We start from the raw sequence: 17,744 nt of genomic DNA on the forward strand, positions 1-17,744 counted from the left end.
AAAAGCTGTTCTGCTAGGAAGGTGAGCAGAATTTACTTGCTACACATTGACTACAGCCTTTATCTTGCTTACTCTTTTTATTTCTTAATTTCAGACTTACAGAAAAGGTATAGAAATTGTACAAAAAATTCCTGTATACTCTTCACCCAATTTCTTAAATATTGCTATTTTACCACGTTTGTTTTATCATTTTGGTCATTTCGCTAGCATAGTATCTGACATATTTCTCCATTCTAAATTTATAATCTTTCTTCTTATAATTAATAAATATTTTGTGGGGACATACTTTGTGACTATGTAAATATCCCATTTCCCAACCAAACTTTACCTGCTAGTTTTCCCATTCATCCATGCTTCGATTATTACCATGATCGTTGCCAGATAGTGATTTCCTAATTCCATTATTCCTTCTATATTTATTAGTTGATATTCTACAATAAGGACTCACTTTTCCTTCTCCCACATTTACTTACTCTTATTTGTATGCCCACATATGTTATTCGATGAGTTATTATACATTACTATCATTATTTATTTTTATGCTTAATTGTTCCAGATTTGGCCAGCAGGAATCCCTTCAGGATAACTCTTGGACATTTTGACATGCCTGATCCTGTATTTTTAAAGCACTTTCTAACTTACTAGCTCAATAAGATGTGCAAGGCTCATCTTGTACCCTCCCCAGCCCTGGCCTCCCTGGAATAGGCCAATTCCTCACGGAGCTCCGGTTCCTTTAAATAGTGAACAAAATTTAGAAATCATGATCTAAGTGACAGGTGTGCTCATTGCTCTTGGGGTGCCATTGTCCCTGGGCTTTCTCAGTGAATAGAGCCAGGGAATATATACATGCATATATATATGATTATACGTACACAATAAAAACATACTCATACCTTTCTTAAAAAACATGAGTTCTATACTGTCATTCCAAGTCTAATCCAACACTATAGGATTCATTCTACTTTTGTCCCATTCTAATTTGTAACTCTCTTCTCTCTGTGAGGAAAATGAATTCCATTATCTATAATAAATTTACTTATTTGCCCAATTCCAGAATATACAGAAGTAGTTTTAGAATTGCTACCAAAAGACATCTAGTGCAAAAAAAAAAAAAGTAACTAAAATTTAATATTCATTTGCAGTTCATTTAGTCTTTAATCTGAGAGTATACAGGGAAAAAAATTTATATTCTAAAGTGGCTTGGATTGGGTTAGTCCCCCCACCAACATACCTGCCCTTCAGAGTGACTATATTATTCACTTGAAGCTGTTAGTTTGATTTGTTTGCATTCCATTTTAGTATTTCCCTCCCCATTTGTGTGTGTGTGTGTGTGTGTGTGTCTATGTGTGTTTTAGTATATGAACATTAACATGGTTCCAAAAAATAGACCCATACAGAAAGAAATATCCAAGAAAAATGTCAGTCCTCATCTCCTCCACCTAGTCCCCAGCCTCCTCACCCTTTTTTCCTCATTTCCACCCACTTCCTGTAGGTAACCAGTCTCATTACTTTCTAATTTATCCTTCCTGGTTTTCTTTTTTGGTCAAAAAAACAGACGTGTATGTTTTCTCACTCCTTTTTTTTTTTTTAAATACACAAAAAGTAGCATACTGTAGATACTGTTTTGTACTCTACCTTTTTCACTAAATAATATACCCTAGAAATCATTCTATATCGGTTTACGGACATCTTCCTCATTCCTTTTTTTTTTTTTTTTTTTTTTTGAGACACACTCAGGTTGGAGTGCAGTGGTGTGATCTCAGCTCTGCAACCTCTGCGTCCTGGGTTCAAGCAATTCTCCAGGCTGGTCTCAAACCCCTGAGCTCAAAGGAGTTTAAGCCTTTCCTTGAATAGAGTCCTGAGTTCAAAGGAGTTTGAGCTCAGGAGTTTGAGACCACCCTGGGCAAGATGGCAAAACCCTGTCATCCTGCCTCGGACTCTCATCAAGTGCTGGGATTACAGGTGTGAGCTACCGTGCCTGGCCTTATATTTATTTAATTAGTTTAGTTCTGAGAGTAATGCTGTACAAAAACAATGGGGCAGGGGAAGAGCCCTTAGATAAGAAATAATAGATACATAAGGATGGATCACATTCTGCCTGTGGGAATGATTGGGGATATATTTTTACATCTCTAGGAAGGACGTATTTCCTCCCAGCAGAGTTGATGATCTGAAGTTGCTGGCAACATGATAAATAGTGAAGGGAGTAGGTCTGCCCGTGCTACAGAGCCTGGTTAATTACACTGTAAATCATGCAAATACCGACATGTTGAACAAAAAGCTTCTCCAGACATCTTCTCCTTCTCACTAAAAGACAGTTCTTTAAAAAACTAGGCAGATCGGTAATTATCTCAAGCTGAGAATATACAAAATGCTGATACTAACCCCTAGAGATGCAGAAAAGTTTTAGGGCTTTGACGCCTGTAAGGCATTAAAAATAAGCTTGTAATCCCAGCACTTTGGGAGGCCGAGGCGGGTGGATCACGAGGTCAGGAGATCGAGACTATCCTGGCTAACATGGTGAAACCCCGTCTCTACTGAAAATACAAAAAACTAGCTGGGCGTGGTGGCGGGCGCCTGTAGTCTCAGCTACTTGGGAGGCTGAGGCGGGAGAATGGCGTGAACCCAGGAGGCGGAGCTTGCAGTGAGCCGAGATCAGGCCACTGCACTCCAGCCTGGGAGCACAGCGAGACTCCGTCTCAAAACAAAAATACAAAAAATTAAAACAATAAGCTTGGCCGGGCGCGGTGGCTCACGCTTATAATCCCAGCACTTTGGGAGGCCGAGGTGGGCGGATCACAAGGTCAGGAGATCGAGACTACCCCGGCTAACACGGTGAAACCCCTTCTCTACTAAAAATACAAAAAAGTTAGCCAGGCGTGGTGGTGGGCGCCTGTAGTCACAGCTATTCGGGAGGCTGAAGCAGGAGAATGGTGTGAATCCGGGAGGCGGAGCTTGCAGTGAGCCGAGATCGCGCCACTGTGTTCCAGCCTGGGCGACAGAGCAAGACTCCGCCTCAAAAAAAAAAAAAAAAAAAAAACAAAAAACGCTTAACAAATATGATTTATAAATCATACACTCCTGATTAAGCATTTTATTAGTAGGACAACCAAATCCCACTCCCCATAGTCTACAATCAACACTGTAACATTGTTCTAGAATTTTATTATTTGTATCTTTCTCTTGGGAGCCTTTCCTTGCATAGAGTCTAGGATTCATGAATGATTCTCTACCCCTTAGAAAGGTAAATGTTTCATTTGGAAATCTTTGTGCGATCTGGGCTTTCACAGATAGAGATCAAAGATAGGAATTAGTCGTCTACTCCGTTCCTGACCAATAATGTCAGCAAATCCTCCCTTGTCCCTTTGTCTCTTCCACAATAAAAGCAAAAGAATATTACCATGGTGCACATATTGATATTTTACCACTTTTATATTACCATTTATACTGTGACCATTTCATTCACATGGTATCTTCCAGGTTGCTCCACTGTAAATTTTCAGTTTTTCTCTTTGTAATTCATCAATAGCTTGTGGGACACACTTTGTGACTACGTAAATATCCTGTTTCTCATATGTGGCAAAGAGTTTCATGAAGAGGCCACAAATTCACAATAGGGGCCCTCATTAGATCTCCTTAAATATGATATTATTTAAACCACCTCATGCCAAATAGTCTATACCTGAAGAAAACCAAGTTTCATTAATTGCTGCTTTTATCTTGGCATCAATAACATGAGGCAACACAGCCTTGTTTAAAGAGCTCAAGCTTGGGAATCACACAGATTGGGTTCAAAACCCAGTATGGCAACTTACTACCTATATGATGTGAGAGGCAAGCTACTTGACGTCTCCGAGCCCTAGTTTCTTCTCAGAAAAATAACATTGTAATATCAACCTCATAGCGCTGTTGTGAGTTCAATGAGCTCATATAATCTGAAAAGTACCCTGAACCCAATGTGGCACACAGCAGGCATTCAACAAATGGTATCTATTAATAAATAATAATGGTGATATTATTTTGGTTAGTTTTGAACCCTGATGAAATTTTTTATGGATGGAGACATTCTGGCATACTATACACCGATTCTATTGATCCAGCCTTATGCCAGAGCTGATTTAAAAACAGAAAAGCAAATTCCTTGGTAGATTCTCTTCAGGAAATTAAACTGTGGGGTCTATGGGCCCAGAATTCATGTCAACTCTTCATTTCAATGTGGACTGTCCATTTGGAGGTCAATAAGATGATTCCAGAGAGCCCTTTATTCCAAGACTGGAGTGCCACCGTGAGGTCAGCATTGGTCCTTGCGATATTTACTTCAATTCTGTCCTGAGTAAAAGAATATTTGAGTAGTTACACTTACATTGCATTGTAGCCTAAAAAGTACTCTCTGTTGACTACTGGTGGCAAAAAAAAAAAAAAAAAAAAAGTGTAAGAATTTGGATTTCTTAAGTACTTGACTTGGATTTCTAAAGTACTAGACTATTGGTAAATCTTGATAATTTGAAATTGGAAACTCAGTCCCGGGGAAAGCAAGGTTTTTGTCTCACTGTGGGAATGGCTTCTGGGTTTGTTATCCATAGCCAATCACCCTCTCCTCAACTTACTTTTAAATTAAGATCCTGAAGTTATAATTCAGAAGTTCCTAGCTCCCGTTGCAAAGAAATAATAATTTCTACTTTCAAATACCCATTAGAAACTTCATTCAAATGTCCCATAAAAATCTCAAACTCAACATAGTCAGAATTAAACTTACTATTAATATATAGTCCTCACACAAACCTAGCCCTTCAGCATTCCCCCTTTCCATGAAAAGGCTCACCCCTACTCAGTCACCTAAGTTTGAGACCTGGGAGTTATTTTAGGCTTCTGCCTCTCCTACTGTCCTCCCACATCCAATCACTTTACCTCCTTAATGTCCTTTAGATCTGCTCCTTTCTCCTCTTCCTTCAGCCACTGCCTTCTTTCCTCACTAGACTGCTATTTCAACATTGTCCTGGTCTCCCTGATTCCAGACTCACCTCTCTTCTGCGATGCTGCTAAAGCGATCTTTTAAAATTAAAAACTGCCAGGTACACTGGCTCATGCCTGTCATTCTAGCATGTTGGGAGGCCGAGGCAGGTGGATTGCTTGAGCCCAGGAGTTCGAGACCAGCCTAGGCAACATGGTAAAACCCGATTCCTACCAAAAAAAAATGTAAAAATTAGCTGGGCATGGTGGTGCATGCCTGTAGTCCCAGCTACTAGAGAGGCTGAGGTGGGAGGATCACCTGAGCCTGGGGAGGGCAAGGCTGCAGTGAGCTATGATTGCACCACTGCACTGCAGCCTGGATGACAGGGTGAGACCCTGTCTCTAAATAAATAAATACTAAATTAAAAACTGTTTGTATCAGTGGTTTAACATCCTTTAATGGCTCTCAGTGCCAACAAGATCAGGTTCAAAGTCCTCAGTGTATACAAAAGGCCCGTCACAAGCTGGTCCCTACCTACCCGTCCAGCTCCAATTCTTGCTGCAGCATCCAATTCCAGCTTTGCTGAGCCACTAGTAGCTCCCCAAATACAACAGGGTATTTCATGCTTCCTTACATTTGTTGCGCTGCTCTTCTCTCTACTTAAATGCCTGTCTTGTCTAATTGGTCAACACTTTATTTGTTAAGGCTACGCCAGCTTTATCTTCTCTACAAAGTCTTTTCTAACCTTCTACAAAGCCCACTCCATCCTGCCACCCTAGAGCAACTTACTCCCTCACTTTCTATAACTTATACTGCAGTGCCTAGAGAATTTCCTCGCTCTGTTTGCAAACAGTTCTCTGTCTCTTGCAAACTCAAAGCTCCTTGAGACCAAGGACTGCGTTTAGTTCATTTTTGGATCCCTAAGCCCTACTAGTTCATGCCAGAAACACTGTAAAAACAACCACCACCACGTTTGTTGAACGATAAACAAGGAGTGGAGAAAAAGTTTTCAAAAACATACTCTTAGGACACAGAGTGATCATTCTATTCACAACAAGTTATCCCAACTAGCCTCCACTGCAGTGTTAGACAGACTTTGTGTTCTCACTTGCTCCAGCTGACAAATCATGTGTGTCTACCAGTCAGACCGTACTGGTTTTTAGAGAAATTCCAGTTATACAAAACCATGATTCAGTTTCCTCACCGCTTTTGTTGACAATGCTTCTAAATTGTTTTGTTTTGTTTTTTCCCCAGGAGGAAATGGTCCTTTAATGAGTCAGCTGGACATTGTAAGGGTATGAAATGGTCTAAGTCTAATAGTTTCTATTTGCCTTCTTTCATTCATTCATCTAAAATTTATCACAAAGCACTAAGCAAAAAAACATAAGGTCCCTTCCAAAATTCATTAAGGTTGGCAGTTTCAGGGATCTTTGTCTATTTCATTTCACTTCATTAATTCGACAAGATTTACTGACCACTTACTATGAAACAGACTCCATAAAAAGCAAACAATATGAAGATAAATGAGATGTAGGAACAGCCCTCAAAAAGCTTAAAGTCTGTGGACATACATGGAAATATCATTTCAATGCTATAGGAAAAGAGTTAAAATAGAGGTACTTATAAACTCAAAGAAAGATGGACTATGTCAAGGAGGGGACATTCAGGGTAAGTTCTCAGGACAGGATGTATAAACTGAGTATTGAAGAATATAAGGAGTTCTCCATGGAGGAAAGGAAGAAAGGACATTTCAAGAAGAAAGAAAAATAAGTACAAAGGTTCTGAGTTGGAAGCAAAGCTGAAATGAGGTAAGAAAACTAAAGCTTAGAGAGGGTAAGTAACCACACAGCTGGTTAAGTGTTGGGACTGAGAGTTGAACCCAAGCTGAAGCTGTTTATGGGAGGGAGTCATAGTTCTTGAGAATGCTGAAGAAGATAAACATTGAGAACCACTGCTTAAGGTTTGACCTACAAGTTATAGTTCAGACTACATTCAGTAGACAATAGGGAATCATGAGAGGTTTTTAAGCAGAGAAGCAACATGGGCCACATTTGGGCTTCAGAAATATAATTCCAGCAGGTGGATTATTAATGTTGACTACAATTAGAATCACTTGAGAAGCTTTCAAAAATTACAGGCTAAGGAACCAGTATAGAACAATTAAACCAGAATTTCTGGGGGTGGGACTCACTTTTCTTTTGTTTGTTTTGAGGCACGGTCTTGCTCTGTTGCCCAGGCTGGAGTGTAGGGGTGTGATCATGGCTCACTGCAACCTCGACCTCCCAGGCTCAAGTGATCCTCCCAGTTCAGCCTCCCTAGTAGCTGGGACTACAGGTACACCACCACACTTGGCTAATTTTTTAAAATTTTTGGTAGAAATGGGGTCTCCCTATGTTGCCCAGGCTGGTCTTGAATTCCTGGCCCGAAGCAATCCTCCTGCCTCAGCCTCCCAAAGTGCCGGGATTATAGGTGTGAGCCACTGCACTTGGTCACTTGTTTTATAAGTTCTTCAGAAGATTCTAACACGTGGTTAGGGTCAAGAACTATTGCTCTAGAAGGAAGAACTGAAAGATGGAAAAGAACTAATATTGATTAAGAAGTTACTATGTGTGAGATTTTGTTCCAAATGCTTTATACAATAACTACAGAATATATATACACATATATATACACACATATTAGGATTTTATACATATCTAGTATTCTGACCCATCTCAACCATTTTGAGCCCTGTGTGGTGAAAAATTATGCTACTCCTAACATCAAGGTAGATATTATAATCCTATAATCACTATTTTACCAACAAGGAAACTGAGGAACAGACCAGTGAACTAACTCATTTAAGATTATCAAATTAATAAATAATACAATTGGACTCAAATGTTAAGTCTTTCTGATGCCCCAAACCTACACTCCTTCCACTACACACCACTGCCTATGAGCCTAGCTTCATTTTCCGAACAATTCCAAAGTAGCTATCATGATCCCCATTTTACAAATAAAAAAATTAGTCCCAGAAAGATTGATGTGACCAAATCACAAATCACAGTTAATAGTGAAGAGGCTGGGAGAATTTAAACTCAGCCCTATTTAACTCCAAGTCCACGCTTATGAAGGTAAAGAATATAGTACATATTCAACACTCAATATAATTCTTCTTTCCTCTGAAAGGGAAGCAGCAAGTTGAGTTATTAGTATAACATAGAGTATTATTCCTAGCGGCTTCCTCTTCCTTCTTCGGTCCTAGGTGGCTAAACTTCTATTGAACTATCAATCTCAGGTGCTTTTTTTGTTGGAGTGGGGAGGGCAGAACTCTGCCATAACCTTCCATGATATTAACCCAGCAAAAGTTTATCCCTGGCCAAATCTAACACTATACACTTCACACCCTTATTTAAGTGGCTGAATCATGCTAATTTGTCTCCTTTTAAATTAATTGCCCCGAACCTCAAATGGGCATTCATTGCCCAGAATTATTACCGTCTTTCTTCAGTAAGTTCATTTTCCCACTGTTAGAGAATATTATTTCATATCACTTCTCTCCTCAGCCCTCCAATAAACCCTGACAAAATTCCATCCCATCCCCATCCCATAATTCTCCCTTCTCTGTTGTGTCAACAATTTATACCTTTCCACTGGGTCATCCTACATAATTTACAAACATCTCCTAGCACCCATATTTAAAAACATCAAAAAACAAAAGGAAACCCTCTTTGAATTCACATCTGGCTATAGCTACCACCCACCCCATTTCTGTTATCCTGCTTAGCTAAATCTTTGGAAGAGTTGGTTTCATCCATCTCCATTTCACCACCTTCACCAGTCATCTCCATTCACCAATGTCCCTGAAACTGACATTATCAGGGGCTCTAGTGACCTCCACATTGCCAAATGCAGTGATCTTTTCTGTCTTCAGCCTCTCAACAGCCTTTGAAATAGTTGATCACTACCTTCTTCTTGAAACTTCCCTCTGGCTTTGGTGATGCCAAATTCCTGGTCTTCCTACCTTACTGCTTGCTTCCTACTTCACTTGCTTCTTCTCAGACTCTTGCTTTATGGTGTCTCCTCCTCCACCTGATCTCCAAGCATTAGAGTACCATAGGGTCAGTCCTGGGTCCCCTTCTCTTCTCTATTCATGCATTTTCTCTAAGTGATCACATTCAGGCTCATGCTTTTGGAGAGGGGTTTGTTACCACTTACATAGGGATTAGGTTCTAAATGAGCTCATAAAGAAAAAAAATCTCATAAAGTTGAATTTTTTTTTAATTCCCTAAGTCATCCATAAAGCACAGGAGTTGTCATTTCATACATGTTAATTTTATATATGGCTCTGGCCATATTTATGTGCCAAACTGAAGATCAATACACTAATATTGAGTTTTCATCTTATGTTGAGATAGATTAATTTTATTTATTTTTGAGACAAGGTCTCACTCTGTCACCCAGGTTGGAGTACAGTGGTGCTGTTATGAGTCACTGCAGCCTCAGCCTCCCAAGCTCAAGCAATCTTCCTGCCTCAGCCTCCCAAGTGGCTGGGACTATAGGTGTGTGCCACTACGCCCAGCTAATGTTTTAATTTTTTGTAGAGATGGAGTTCCGCCATGTTGCCCAGGCTGGTTTCAAACTTCTGAGCTGAAGTAATCTGCCCACCTTGGCCTTCCAAAGTGCTAGGATTACAGGTATAAGTCACTGTGCCTGACCGAAGATAAATTATTTTTATTGAACAACAGAAGTACTTGGGAAATTCCTATTTTTAAAGAGTAGACACACTTGGGACAGGAAGACCACCACCACCCACTGTAATAGGGAGTAAGGGACGGAATCTATCTGAGAAATGGCAGATTCACACCCCCCACCTCATGCTCACCTCACACCTGCTTTCCTTGATTGTAAAGGACTCACCCATACAATTTCAAGTATTTCTCATTCTCTTTGGTCAAATACATGTAACTGAATTTTTATAAGTTAAATGCTTATATGGTGCAACTCCTTTGTATCATTTATATGTTGATGACTTCCAAATTAATTTCTCTAACCCTAATTTTTGTTCCTGAGCTTCAGATTCAGAACCAACTACCTACTTGGATATCTCCACTTAAAGTCAGCTAGGCACCTTAACACATCCAAAACATAACAATTGATTTTACCCTCCGTGTCTCACTTGTACCAAAAAGCCCTCCTTCTTCTCTTAGGCTTTCTTAGCTCAGTAAATGGCATGCCATCTACTCAGCCAAAAAACTAAGAGTGATCTTTGATTCCTCCCTTTCTCTCACCTCTGCATAAAATCCGTCAGGTACATTTAGCTCTACCTCCAAAATACACGCCAGATCTATCCATTTATCTCTTGCAGCACAGATACCAACCTAGACAAGCCACGATCATCATTCTACTTTGACTAATCTGTTTCCACTCTTCGTTTTTCTGTGGTCCATTCTCCAAATAGCCAGTGTAATCCTTTATGAAACATCCACTCATTCATTCACCAAAGTGCACAGGAACTGGGAATACACAGTGAGGCAAAGGTATATCCCTGTGCTCAGGGACTTACATTCCAGAAGAGGGAGGGGCAATAAGCAGTAAATAATTTCGTACAGATGCAATAAATATAAAAAATTAAATGTGATAAACTAAATCATGTTCTCTCCATAAAAATTTTCAAATAGTTTCCCAAGGTGGAAGTCCAAATTCTTTACTACGACCCTGTTACAAGAATCTGTGATATCTGGCTTCTGTTTGTCCCTCCAACCTTATCTATACTACTCTATCACACTGCAACTTGGCTCCAGTAACACTGGCATTCTTTCTATTCCCTCAAGGTTCCAATTTTTTTCCCCTTCTTCAGCCACGTGTTTCCTCTGTCTGGAATGCTGTTCCCAGATCTTGGACAGGTTGCTTCCTTAGCTCAAGTTATCACTTCAACAGAGTGAATTTCAGTAAGTCAGTTCCCCCATCATTTTCTCTATCAATTACACTTTTTTGTTTCATAGCACTTATTACTTTAGAGATTTTGCTTATTTGTTAACAATATCTGTTGTTCCTACTAAAATGTAAGCTTCGTAAGACGAGAAATCTTAAGATGTTCTTTACTAAAGTATCCCTCAAAGTCTAGAACAGTGCCCAACAAAGGAGGATACTGATTAATATTTTTTAAAAGAATTTACACACGCCTGTAGTCCCAGCAGTTTGGGAGACCGAGCTGGGAGGATCGCTTGAGCCCAGGAATTCGAGGCTGCGACTGCGCCACTGCGCTCCAGCCTGGGCGACAGAGCGAGACCTTGTTTCAAGGAAAAAAAAAAAAAAAAAAGATAAATAATGACGGAGTACACGGTAGTAAAATACCCCCCTTCTCTCTCACCCAGCCAGGCTCCGCCTACGGGAGCCAATTACGCTCACGCCCTCTTCCGGCGCTGTCAGAGGCCCGGGAAGTAATCTGCGCAGGCGCTGTAGAACGGTGGCGCTTTACTGGGTAAAGATGGACGTCCACGATCTCTTTCGCCGGCTCGGCGCTGGGGCCAAATTCGACACGAGACGTTTCTCGGCAGACGCAGCTCGATTCCAGGTACTGTGCCCAAGGGACCGAGGCCCGAGTAACTGAGAAGGAGCAGGAGCCCGGGAATGAACCCGCTGCGGGGGGAGGCCGGCGCACATGGACATGCGTGGCCTGGTTCTCACCCCCCTTGGGGTATTTTGCTTCCTTTTGTGTTCAGCTTACCTGCACACCTAGTCGGTTGAAGCCTTCTGAATGAGCTCTTTAACTATCCTGTTGTAGACCTAGTTGGGCCTGGCACGGAAACGCTGTTTCCTCCCTCTTATTCAAAGTTGGAATCCTCCTTTCAAAAGGAACTTTTTCTCCGAACCTAGAGGAAAGGAATTACGAAAACAGAAACAACCAAAGATGGAGAAAACAGATTCTCTCACTATAGTCTCCCCAAGTTTGGCCTGGCAAGCGTATAGTTGTACCGGGCGTGGTTCTTTTTATTGCTTCAACCCCATGGCTTAAGTAACCAATGAGAAGAGCGATTTATAAATGGGGGATCTTACCTAGAGAAGTAGTGAGTGATAAATCGGGGGAAGTCAGTTGGGCCCCAATTGTGGAAAATATTGAATGTCTACTTTGCTGTTTGAATGTGTATGTGTGTGTGACATGTGTTTCTTCTTTCTCTAACTAGTCAGTATGAACTCTGGAGCCAGATTATCTGGGTCTAAATGCTAAGTCTGCCAGTTACTAATTTTGAGACCTTCCTCAAGTTACTTAATTTCCGAATGTCTTGGTTTTCTCATTCGTAATACTGCTATTTACTTTGTTGAGTTGTAAATATGAAGCAATTTAATATGTATAAACATGCTTAGAAATCTGCTTGACATTTAGTAAGCATATGTGTTCATTGCTAATATTAATTTGTTACTATTATGAGGTCAGAGTAGATCTCTTCAGATTCTATTTGCCCAGACACTTGTTAGCTCGACAGATACTTGAAAAGGTAGAAAAGAGGAGTCATTGGACAATCTTGCTTGAATGAAAGGAATGGTCTTCTGTCAGTAGGTTTCATTTTAAATTTTTTGGGTTTTAGATAGGAAAAAGGAAATATGACTTTGATTCTTCGGAGGTGCTTCAGGGACTGGACTTTTTTGGGAACAAGAAGTCTGTCCCGGGTGTGTGTGGAGCATCACAAACACATCAGAAGCCCCAAAATGAAGAGAAAAAAGAAGAGAGCCTAACTGAAAGGAAGAAAGAGCAGAGCAAGAAAAAAAGGAAGATGATGACTTCAGGTTAGTGTTTGATATCTGTTATGTGTTTTCGCTTTAATTTTGTTCAGTTATAAAAATAATACAGGCTTATGGTTACAAGTCAGACAATAAAGTCATTTGTCAGCTGATGGCACTCAGGTTATTTCCAGGTATTTGCCATTAGAAATATTGTTACAGCAAAGATAATTTTAAGTAAAGATACTTACATGTGTAAATCCTTTCGTACAGGTACTGTTATTTCTGCAGAATACCATCCCAAAAGTAGCATCATATGGTGAAAGGGTATGTACCCTTTCTTTGAAAAATACTACAAAATGACTTCCCAAGTCCTTGTCAGTGCTGAATATTATTGGTGTTAATTTTTTTGCCAAGCTAATGAATGAAACTTTTTTTTTTTTTTTTTTTTTTTGAGACAGAGTGTTGCTCTGTCGCCAGGCTGGAGTGTAGTGGCGCGATCTCGGCTTACTACAACCTCTGCCTCCTGGGTTCAAGCGATTCTTCTGCCTTAGCCTCCCAAGTAGCTGGGACTACAGGTATGTGGCACCACGCCCAGCTAATTTTTGTATTTTTAGTAGAGATGAGGTTTCACCATGTTGGCCAGGGTGGCCTGGATCTCTTGACCTTGTGATCCGCCTGCCTCGGCCTCCCAAAGTGCTGGGATTACAGACGTGAGCCACCGTGCCTGGCCTGAAACTATTTTATATTTATATTTTTTTGATAAGTAGTGAGGTCGAGCTTTTTTTTTTTATTTTTTTATTTTTATTTTTTGAGACGGAGTCTCGCTGTGTCTCCCAGGCTGGAGTGCAGTGGCGTGATCTCGGCTCACTGCAAGCTCCGCCTCCCGGGTTCACGCCATTCTCCCGCCTCAGCCTCCCAAGTAGCTGAGACTACAGGCGCCCGCCACCATGCCCGGCTAGTTTTTTGTATTTTTTTTTTTAGTAGAGACGGGGTTTCACCGTGTTAGCCAGGATAGTCTCGATCTCCTGGAGGTCGAGCTTTTTTTGAGACGAGTCTTGCTCTCTCGCCCAGTCTGTAGTGCAGTGGCACAATCTTGGCTCACTGCAAGCTCCACCTCCCGGGTTCGTGCCATTCTCCTGCCTCAGCCTCCCTAGTAGCTGGGACTACAAGCACCTGCCACTGTGCCCGGCTAATTTTTTGTATTTTTCGTAGAGACAGGGTTTCACCGTGTTAGCCAGGATGGTCTCGATCTCCTGACCTCGTGATCTGCCTGCCTCCGCCTCCCAGAGTGCTGGGATTACAGGCATGAGCCACCGCACCTGGCTGGTCGAGCATATTTTTGTATGCTTTACTTGACATTAACATTTCACCTTTTGCAAATTGTTTGTTCTTACTCTGCGTGGACAGAGGCGTTTTTTTTTTTTTGAGACGGAGTCAGGCTGGAGTGCAGTGGCAAGATCTCAGCTCACTGCAAGCTCCGCCTCCCAGGTTCACGCCATTCTCCTTGCCTCAGCCTCCCGAGCAGCTGGGACTACAGGTGCCCGCCACCACGCCCGGCTAGTTTTTTGTATTTTTAGTAGAGACGGGGTTTCACTGTGTTCATCAGGATGGTCTCGATCTCCTGATCTCGTGATCCACACGTCTCGGCCTCCCAAAGTGCTGGGATTACAGGCTTGAGCCACCGCGCTACAGAGGCGTTTTTGTTTGTTTGTTTGTTTGTTTTTCTTTTCTTGTACTCTAGGGCTATTTATATATTTTTTAAATCTATAATATAAAGTTTCCTAATCATTTACCTTTTTTTGGTAAACACTTGAGTTATACAATGATGAAAAGTAAAGTTCCTTCCTATTGTTTATCTCCAGTCCCATTTCTCCAGAGGCAGCCACTGTTAATCAGTTTCTTTTGTATTTTTCTGGGGACACTCTATTCCCATGTATTTATGCCTGACTCAAAAAAAAAAAAACAAATACTCTACATACTATGTCTATATACTTTGATTACTCTATATACACTCTGTTGGGAACCTCTCTTACTACCTTCCTCTTTTTTAAAAACAATGTATCTTGGAGGTTGTTTGGAATCAGTAGGAAGTACATTGCCTTGTTTATTTTAACACAGCATTGTATCCCATTGTGTATTGCATAATTGATTTAACAAGTTCCTTTGTGATGGATATTTGTAGTTTTCACATTTTTGCTGTTGTAGTTTTGAAGTGTCATTCTACTTATCTTTGCATGTGTATGTGAGTATATCTGTCCCATAAATTCTTAGAAGTGGAATTGCAGAGTTAGCAAACAGATTTATCCACCAGAAACACTCCATCAGTAGGAAATACTTTGCCTTATTCATTGTTAACCCAGCATAGTAGCCCATCATACACTGTAGGGATGCCCCATGATCAATTTGACATGTAACTGTGTGAGGGACATTTACTACATTGTTTGCATGCTTTTGCTGTTACAGTGCTGCAGTAAAAGTCATTCTTCCCTGGCTGCAAGGAAGTTTGATAAAACCTTTACCATGATTAATAAGAAAGACATGCCACAAACTTAGCAAAATGATTCAAATGTTGGGCCACCAGAAATATACAGCTGTGTACTGTAACCATTGTGGCAACAAATGTATTTAGATCATAGATGTATGATAAATGTGTAGGCATGTATCGATTATTATTATTTTTTTTGAGATGGAGTCTCGCTCTGTCGCCCAGGCTGGAGTGCAGTGGCATGATCTCGGCTCACTGCAAGCTCTGCCTCCTGGGTTCACGCTATTCTCCTGCCTCAGCCTCCCTAGTAGCTGGGACTACAGGTGCCCACCACGACACTCAGCTAATTTAGTTTTTGTATTTTTAGTAGAGACAGGGTTTCACTGTGTTAGCTAGGATGGTCTCAATCTCCTGATTTCGTGATTCGCCCACGTTGGCCTCCCAAAGTGCTGGGATTACAGATGTGAGCCACTACTCCTGGCCAGGCATGTATCTTTATGTATTTGTTTGTTTGTTTGTTTATTTATTTATTTTTGAGACGGAGTCTCGCTCTTTTGCCCAGGCTGGACTGCAGTGGCATGATCTCGGCTTACTGCAAGCTCTACCTCCCGGGTTCACGCCATTCTCCTGCCTCAGCCTCCTGAGTAGCTGGGACTACAGGTGCCCGCCACCGCGCCTGGCTAAATTTTTGTATTTTTAGTAGAGACGGGGTTTCACCGTGTTAGCCAGGATGGTCTCGATCTCCTGACCTCGTGATCCGCCCGCCTCAGCCTCCCAGAATGCTGAGATTACAGGCGTGAGTCTCTGCACCTGGCCGCATGTATCTATTTTTAACTGGAAAATTGAAGAGCTTATGAATTAGTAATGATTTGGGTCATTTAGTACCAACTGTCTCATAAAGGAAACAAAATTTTTTTTAAAGTCATTCTACTTTGTGATGCCTTCCAGCAAGGTATAAGACTTTCCTCTTTTTGTAAATTTGTCTCTCCATATGCATTGTGCCCTTATTGTATTACATTGTTCCCTTATCGTATTACATTGTTCATCTGTTTCTTCTTAATTTATTAAACCTCATATATTGAGGAAATTAGCTCTATGTCTAGCATATTATGTTTACAAATATGTTTCCAGATTGTCATATGTCACTTGTCTTGTTTATTTATTTACTTTTTGGCCTTCTGTGCATTAAGTTTGTTTTTTTAAAATTCTAAGCTGGCTCACTTCGTAATCCCAACACTTTGGGAGGCTGAGGTGGGCTGATCACTTGAGGTAGGGAATTTGAGACCAGTCTGGCCAACATGGTGAACCTCCATCTCTGCTAAAAGTATGAAAAAATTAGCCAGATGTGGTGGTGCACACCTGTAATCCCAGCTACTTGGGAGGCTGAGGCAGGAAAATCACTTGAACCCAGGAGTTGGAAGTTGCAGTGAGCTGAGATCACACCACTGCATTCCAGCCTAGGTGACAGAAACAGAGCAAGACCCTGTCTCAAAACAAACAAACAAACAAAAAACAACAGCAAACTTCCATGTTTTCTTGTTTCAATTTGTTATATTAAAATCTTTGACCCTGTGGAATTTTATTTGGTATAAGGAGTGAATAGGGAACTAAAATTTTTTTCAGATGTCTGAATAATTGTCTTAATACCATATGTTGGTGTTTTGTCTTATGTGGACTAATTGTCTTAATATCATATGTTGATAATCTGTGTTTTCTCTATTGGACTTTAATGCAACTTTAATTGTATACTGATTTTCCATATATATTCAAGTCTGTCTCTGGACCTCTTCTGTTTCTGTATTTGTATACCAATACTAGCTTGTTTTAATTACTATGGCCTTATATGTTATAAAATCCAGTAGAGTGGAGAGGCATACCAATATTTTAGGCAACTCAGTATTTTCTCCCTACAGTGATCTTCAGAATCATCACAATCCCAATTAGAATTCTAGCAGAATTTTTTTTGTAGAAATTTCTGCTAAAGCTTTGGCTTTCTTCAAACATTCTCATAATAAGCAGATACTACTCTTTGGCCTTCCAGAAAGTCAACAAGCAAAGTGCCTTGCACATCCAAAAAACCTATTGCCGTTGCCTTTGCTCTTGACTTGTCAACTTTTGCTTTCACTGGACCACTTCCACCTCTTGGTAGTCATTGGTTTAATTGTGCTTTGTCTTCATGATCAAACTGGTAAAACCATGTTTCATCTTCTGTTAAAGTTCTTCAAAGAAATGCTTTAGGACCTTGATCCCACTTGTTTAAAATTTCTTTTGAAATCTCTGCTCTTGTCTGCAGCTGATTTGGGAGCAGTGGTTTTGGCACCCATCAGATGGAAAATTTGCTCAAATTATTTTCATTAAGAATTGGTAGGTAGAAGGCCAGATGTGGTGGCTTATGTTTGTAATCCCACCACTTTGGGAGGCTGAGGTGGGTGGATCACCTGAGGTTAGGAGTTTGAAACCAGCCTGGCCAACATGGTGAAATCCCGTCTCTACTAAAATTACAAAATTAACCAAGCATGGTGGCGCATGCCTGTAGTCTCAGCTACCTGGGAGGCTGAGGCAGGAGAATTGCTTGAACCTAGGAGGCGGAGGTTTCAGTGA

The 17,744-nt window shown here is 40.8% G+C and overlaps 1 protein-coding gene and 1 long non-coding RNA gene across 5 annotated transcripts in view; one reads left to right on the forward strand and one right to left on the reverse strand.

The window, feature by feature from the left end:
- Window positions 1-3,019: 3,019 nt before the first annotated feature.
- LOC103878810 lies at window positions 3,020-12,087 on the reverse strand. The gene is made up of 3 exons (XR_639159.4): window positions 11,993-12,087; window positions 11,664-11,808; window positions 3,020-4,329 (listed from the first exon to the last, which is right to left on the reverse strand). It is a non-coding gene; the product is annotated as an uncharacterized LOC103878810 (long non-coding RNA).
- The window catches only part of DDX52 (DExD-box helicase 52), a 31,462-nt gene continuing 25,093 nt past the window's right edge, over window positions 11,376-17,744 (forward strand). For 2 of the 4 annotated variants that reach the window (XM_003912885.5, XM_021928282.2), the window contains exons 1-2: window positions 11,376-11,510; window positions 12,523-12,721. In XM_003912885.5, coding sequence (XP_003912934.1) covers window positions 11,424-11,510; window positions 12,523-12,721 — 286 coding nt within the window. In that variant the 5' untranslated portion in view covers window positions 11,376-11,423. The remainder of the gene's footprint in view (window positions 11,511-12,522; window positions 12,722-17,744) is intronic. The other 2 variants (XR_002517869.2, XM_021928283.2) reach the window with 1 other exon arrangement.

Source organism: Papio anubis, chromosome 17 (genome assembly GCF_008728515.1).
Source record: "Papio anubis isolate 15944 chromosome 17, Panubis1.0, whole genome shotgun sequence".
NCBI lineage: Eukaryota > Metazoa > Chordata > Mammalia > Primates > Cercopithecidae > Papio > Papio anubis.